Here is a 7,072-nt window from a genome sequence, read left to right as displayed (position 1 = left end):
TGAGTCATTAACTTGCAAGGAATCTATGACTAAGATTTTCCATGTAACTCCTATTTCACTCAAGTCATGTACATGCAAGTGATGTAGGTCTGAATGCTTAGCATACATAATTCATAAATAGGATAGTAAATAGAAAATTGAAGTCATAATGTAAATATTAATGAACTCCATTTATGGTTACATCATATCATGCTTTTAAAGAATCTATCCTAGCATCATGATCTTATGATGCAAACATGAAAGCTTCACCTTAATGCCCACAATTACAATGATGAGATAGTTCCAAGTTTTTCCCCACACACATCTAAATCTAGTGAATTAATATGTAATGGTAAAATCATACTTAGTGGCATAATCTAGTAGGTGGCAAGTCACTACTCAAAGTTACTATCTTGTTGAGTCACTCATATCCTTAGCAAGATCTTTAACATCTATAACAACTCACTCCCAATCAAGTAGATATTGTTTACTCTGAACTCAAAGGGACCTCAGAGATTTAAAACACGTTTTCATGGCTAAGAAGAGTTCTTACATATATAATTCTAAGAACTTTTTTCCCTATTCAATGTAGGATATCACAATCACCCCCATGAAGACATAAAGACCTCATTGTGTCCCATATGATTACAGGACTAAACAAACAAACTCTCATACCATGGTTGAGGATACACTTTGATACCATTTGTAACAACTCACTCTCAACCGTGTAAATATATACTATTGACTTTGGGCTCAAAGAGCCCTCATAACATTAAAATGTGTCTAAATAATTAAGAGAAGCTCATATATATATATATATATATATATATATATATATATATATATATAATGACAAGAACTTTTTCCCTTATTTGATATGAGATATCATAGTATTTTCCTTTGGTTTAATTGCCTCAAATAAATTGAGACTCCTATTCAATGCTCCTTTACTCAAAATATCATCCTATAAGAAATTATATTCATATGACTTAATTTCAATTATACTCCCATTGAGTTGTTCACTAAGCATCACACAACCTTTGATTTATTAGAATATCTAATGAAAGTGCACTTGTTTCCTTTATAGCACAATATCTATGAGAATTTACATGAACTAAACCTGCTAACCCTTAGGATCACAAGTGAGTTATGTTTGGCTTCTTAACTATATGGATTTGAAGTAATTGATTTTGAGGGCATTCTATTCAAGATTTAAGTTGCAATCAAAATAGTAACCCTTCTTTCCCACCCCGAAAGATGTTAGATAGTTGGCTTGTGCCTTTTGAGTGAACCATATCCAAAAGTTTATGGTTACTTTTTTCAATTCAACCATTTTACTATGGAGTCCTTGAAGCTATTGATTGTTCTTTGGATTTCCTTTTCATCATAGAGATTTTTTAAACTCTTCAATGGATACTCATGTCCATGATTTATCCTTAATGTTGTAATAGTTTTTTCTTTTCAATTTTTTTTACAATATTCATATAACATCTAAATCAAAGCAATTCTTTGGACTTGTAGATATAACCATCCGTAAATGTGATGAAGTAGTAGGCACCATGCTTGGGTCTCATGTTCATTAGTCCCTGTACTTTTGAATGCATGGGATACAAAGGACAAGATACCTTTCTAGCTTGCTTAAGAGACTTCCTAATTAATTTTCCTTCCAAATAGTATTCACAAGGGGGTAGGCAAATTTCTGAGAGTTAGCTTAATAAATTTTGATGATTTTTCCCTTAAACTTATTTTATACAAAAATTTGATATTATTATATAGTAATACATTCTACAAATATTATAAAATATTAGTGGAGTTTAATTCAGCTTAGATTGTTGAAGCATTGGTCTGAACTCAACCCAAAATTGAGCTCAACCAAAATTAACTTTTGGTTGAGAAACTTGACCAAATCCTAACTTGAGTACTAAAAATGGTTTCTCAACTTCACCGAGATTCAAGTTAGGTCAAACCAATTTGCCAAATTGCACTCAGTAGAGAAATGCTAATTTGTTGAATTCGAGGTCCTCACATTTTAATTTGTCCTCACAAAATTGTCTTCATTTTTTTTCCTTTTAAGTTCGAGTAATGGATTTGAAATCAGATCTATAATCAAATTCCAATGGATAATACTCTACTACTCAAAGATTTATGCATGATACACAATTTTCATTGCTTTGATAGATTTTGTGAATATCTTGTCACCTGATGCTCCTGATTAATTAATAAGAAGTCGAGTAATTGAGCTTGTACCAAGTTTCATTAGGCTTCTTGATTCTAGCCTTTAAATTCAAGTGTGATGTTTAAGGGAAATATATGAAACCTATTGAATCCCCAAAAAACTTTACACCAGCCAGTATGAGTTGGCAACTTCTCACGATCACTTTAATTTAGATTAGTGTTTAATTGGTACTTGGTTTAGGGTTTCTTTTTTTGTTTTTTCTTCCGTTAGTCCTGCTTTTGCATCTGAACTGCTTCAATTTTACGTTGCACACAGCTTGCTGAAAGGCGAATGCAATATTCTGGGAACTGGTTGGATGGTTAGGTAAGGGACACAACAAAACTACCACTAAAGCATGCAAAAGTCTTGAATTCAATGTTATGTTGTCCTTAATATAATTTTAATTGTAGTACCACCCATCAAGCATATCCAAGAAACAAAAACAATGCATACTCTAACTCTTCAATTGCTTAACCACCTATGTGAAGTTTTGAAAGTATCAAGAGCGAAGAAAATATTTAGACAATCATTCATTAATGAGGCAAAATATGGGATTCCCGAGATTCTGGAAGAGATTATAAAGTCATATCCTTATGCACTCGAGTATCTGGATGAGGATGTATTCAAATTGGCAGTATTAAATCGTTATGAAAAGATTTTCAACCTCATCTGCGAAATCGGTATGCATAGACAACTTATAATACGAACCATAGATGATTCAAATAACGATAATATCTTGCATTTGGCTGGAAAATTGGCCCCTCCGCACCGGCTCAGTCTCGTTTCTGGTGCAGCTCTACAAATGCAACACGAGTTACATTGGTTTAAGGTAATAATTTTTGTTTTGAAGGGGAATTAATTTTCTTATACATATCCACTCTTTTTCTGTATCTTAGAAAATTTTTTATTTTTACACAGGAAATTAAAAAATATGCCCCGAGAGCCTTCAGTGAATCTGAGAACGAAAACAAAGATAAACTGAAAATGGTATTTATAAAGGAACATGAAAAGTTGATAAAAGAAGGGGAGAAATGGATGAAAGGCACAGCAAAATGTTACGCATTAGCAGCAGCGCTTATTGCTACTGTAGTGTTTGCAGCAGCAATTACCATCCCGGGTGGCAACCATGATGATACTGGCATACCAAATTTCTCCAAAGAAATTGCCTTCAAAGTTTTTGCAGTTTTGGATGCGCTTTCCCCCTTCCTATCCATTGCTTCGGTGTTGATATGCCTATCCATTCTCACGACACGATATGCAGAAGATGATTTTCTTTTTGCCCTTCCCAACACTACAACAAAAATAATTTATGGTGTCACTATTCATGGTGTCACTTTTAAAATAATGACACCATATGACTTAAAATTCATAAAGGTGACACATCATATAAAAAATTTTAATTAGGATAGATGATATTAATTTTAAGTTTAGTGTCAATTTTAAAAAAGTGACACCATATAAAATAAAAAATTTAAAATATTATAACTAAATGGGCCCACTTTGAGAATAATGATAGTATATAAAAAAAAACTCATTGTTTCCACATTCCCACAATCCAAAAAAATCTCATTCCATAACCCATAACCATAACTTTCTTCTACCTCTCTTCTCACACCCATAGTTCACACACAACTACTCTTCTCTACTTTGTGGACTCTCAGGTAACCCAAAATCTCTTAGATCTATCATTTTTTTTTTTATTAATGCCAAAATCTTTATTAGCACAACTGATTTACATTCATTGATTTGGTATATTTGTAATGTAGATTGTGTAAATAGTGTTTTTTTATTGAGTTGTAGGAAAGTAAAAATTAGGTTTAACATTCCACCATATCTTTTGTTTCATTGTTAAATCCATAAACCCCAAAACGAATGAAAATAAGATAAATGAATGATTTTTTAATATCTTTTATACTCAAAATGAGGGATAAACATTTTACAGTATGAAATTTTCTTTTTGATGAGATTTTCTGTTTGTTTTCTGGGAATATTATAGTATATTGTGATGAGGATATGTATCGGTGATATTTGAAAAATAAATTTTTAGAAAATTATTCTCAATATTGTCATCTCCCACAAAAGGAAAAATGAAATAGTTTCCATATCATGTTGGAGTTGGTTTAGAATGTTGGAATTAACAATGAGAAATTAATTTTATTTTCTATTTATTAATGTAAATGAATTGTTTTTTAAAATTTAAATAGGAATGAAAATTTTTATGATTATAAAAATGATCAAATCTCATATTTTGATTTTTTTTTTTTATTCTTTTACATGGTATTATGGTTAATATCTCATCTTGTCCTATTCATATATATTTTTTTAATTCTTAAAATATGTTTTTTGTTTTTTATTTTTACCTTCTTTTCTTATTGTTTTTATATGCGTTCATCAAAATTTAATGTAATTTGAGATTGATGATGAAATTTCCCTTTCAAGGTTAAAAAATTTCTATAAAATCCTTTTATTACATAAATTTTCCTTCCATAAAACTTTTTTTTTTTAAAAAAAAAGATATTTTATAATTTTCTTTTGATTTTCTATTAAATTTCCTTTAATTTGTTTATTTTCTAAGAATATTATAATATGTTGTGATGAAGATATTGGTTGGTAATATTTGGAAAACAATTTTTGAGAAAATTATTCTCAATATTGTCATCTCCCTCAAAAGGATTCTAAAAATTTGTTTTATTTTTGTCTTCTTTTCTTATTGTTTTTATATGCATTGATCAAATTTTGGAGTAATTTGAGATTAATGATGAAATTTTCCTTTCAAGGTTAGGAAATTTCTATAAAATCCTTTTATTACAAAAAATTTTCCAATCCCTTCCATAAAACTCTTTATTTTCTTCATTTTTCTTTTTTCTAAAAAAGATATTTGATAATTTATTGATCTAAAGAATATCAAAAGTAAAATTTAAAATATTGAATATTTTTTCCTTTGATGTTTTTAATCTTTTATTATTTTTATTTGAACATATTTTTCATATCCGGATTTTTTATTAATTATTTTAATTAGAAAAAATAAATATTAATTGGAGTTATGATTGAAAAATTAATACTTTTTATGAAAGGTTCTTTAATTCTTTCTCATACTAATTTTTCTCTTAACATTTTTTAATAATGAATTAGCTTTTTTGTCTTATATACACAATCTTCAAGCTTGTTATAATATCATGTCCTCTCATATTAGTAGTTGAAAACATTTTTATATTCTATTACTAAAATTTATTTTATATAATTGAGATGAAATTTAATGGACATTGTTATTTCACAAAATGAACATTAAAAAATATTGAAATTAAAAAAATCCTTCCAAGAAATAAAAAAAATATATAAAAAGAATTAAATGTTAAAAATGATTTTTTAAAGCACAATGAATTATAAAAAAAATAAATTTTAAAAGTGCAGACTTTAAGTGGAAGATTACTATTTTCTAAAATTTTAGATTTATTTTTTTATTTTCTAGTTTTGCTTTATTTTTTATTTTCTTGAATTGTTTTTATTTGAGTTCAAATGTGACTGCTTTGTTATGAGATTCATTAAAGAGATAATTGTTAATTCTACAATTATTGTATTAAAGGTTTTACTCATTTAATGAATTGTACTTAGTTTCATACTTCCAATTATTATGATATTAATGTTATTCTCATTTGATTTCAGTTTTATGATTAAAAAAAAAAACATATTCTCAGGTAGAATTTGATGAAATTAGAGGAGAATTAACTTCTTTTGTATTATAACAAATCATGAATCATATTGATAAATCATGATCATGCATGGTGAGTCCCTTAGTTGTTATATGAATTTTCCATTGGTATTGTATAATATTACTTATTCTTTACAAACTATTTTTATATCAAAATGAGAAAAAGAAAAAAGAAAACATTAGTACTTAGATTTGTTTATTTTTTATAACATCAATTAATTTTTATTTTCAATAAAACTCTAAATCTCATTAAACTATGAAATGCAGGTATACACTCTTGGGAAGACATTATGAAGAATAAAAAGAAAAGAGAAAGAAACAACAACATTTTGGGTTTTTAGATGTGACTCTTAGGCCATACATTATAGGACATCAATGTTACTTTATTTGGTATTGAGAATTTTGGGTTTTTGGATGCAACTCTTGTGTCATTTTATGATTAGTCGGTTTTATGCATATGAAATGCAGGTATACATGAATCTTGGAATGCTTAACATTTCTAAATCATATTTTAATATGTATTCACTTTTCTTATTTAGTTTCAATGGGTTTGATGTACTATCATTTTGTAAACATTTGATATCCAAATATCACTGGATGATGTAATGTATTACAGGTTAATCCATAAGCATTACGAAAATATAAGTTAAATGTGATATGATTATTATATTTATGGACAAAATATACACAAGTTGATCTTATTTATTAATAAGCATTACAAAAATCAACAGGCTAATTAATAAAAAACAACCATATCTTCCATAATCATTTACAATGATGTGACACCATAACTCAAAGGTGATGCATTTAACGTGACACCATAACTAAAAGGTGATGCATTTAATATGACACCTTATATATCTCATGCAACTCTATATCAAATTAAATATAACTAAAAAGATATGGTGTTGCTTCTGAATGTGTCACCATTTATCTGCTTTGGTGTCGCTTCCAAATATGTCACCAATTGATACCCTCTATGGTGTCAGTGGATAAGATGACGCTATGTTGTAGCGACACCCTATGTTTATAGTGACTCATTATAAATGTCACCATATCTCTTTTTTCTTGTTGTGCAGGAGGTTGATATTTGGCCTTGTTACTCTATTTCTCTCCGTAACATTCATGATGATAGCCTACAGTGGCGCAATCTATCTTCTCTTTGGTGA

General features: G+C 28.4%; 1 protein-coding gene across 1 annotated transcript; it reads left to right on the top strand.

Annotated features, from left to right (window-relative positions):
• The first annotated feature begins 2,639 nt into the window (after positions 1-2,639).
• LOC117908213 (ankyrin repeat-containing protein ITN1-like) lies at positions 2,640-7,072 on the top strand. Its single transcript, XM_034821854.1, has 3 exons — positions 2,640-3,023; positions 3,113-3,415; positions 6,983-7,072. Exons 1-3 carry the CDS (start codon positions 2,640-2,642, stop codon positions 7,070-7,072), a joined length of 777 nt encoding a protein of 258 aa, XP_034677745.1.

Source organism: Vitis riparia, chromosome 19, assembly GCF_004353265.1.
Source record: "Vitis riparia cultivar Riparia Gloire de Montpellier isolate 1030 chromosome 19, EGFV_Vit.rip_1.0, whole genome shotgun sequence".
Taxonomy (NCBI): Eukaryota; Viridiplantae; Streptophyta; class Magnoliopsida; order Vitales; family Vitaceae; genus Vitis; species Vitis riparia.
This window is presented reverse-complemented; position numbering and strand designations above follow the sequence as displayed.

Excerpts from the sequence above, each read along its gene's own strand:
- LOC117908213 (XM_034821854.1), top strand. The coding sequence starts at position 2,640 with ATGCATACTCTAACTCTTCAATTGCTTAACCACCTATGTGAAGTTTTG. Across the intron at positions 3,024-3,112 it reads ACGAGTTACATTGGTTTAAG|GAAATTAAAAAATATGCCCC; the intron begins GTAATAATTTTT and ends ATTTTTACACAG. Across the intron at positions 3,416-6,982 it reads CCTTCCTATCCATTGCTTCG|GAGGTTGATATTTGGCCTTG; the intron begins GTGTTGATATGC and ends CTTGTTGTGCAG.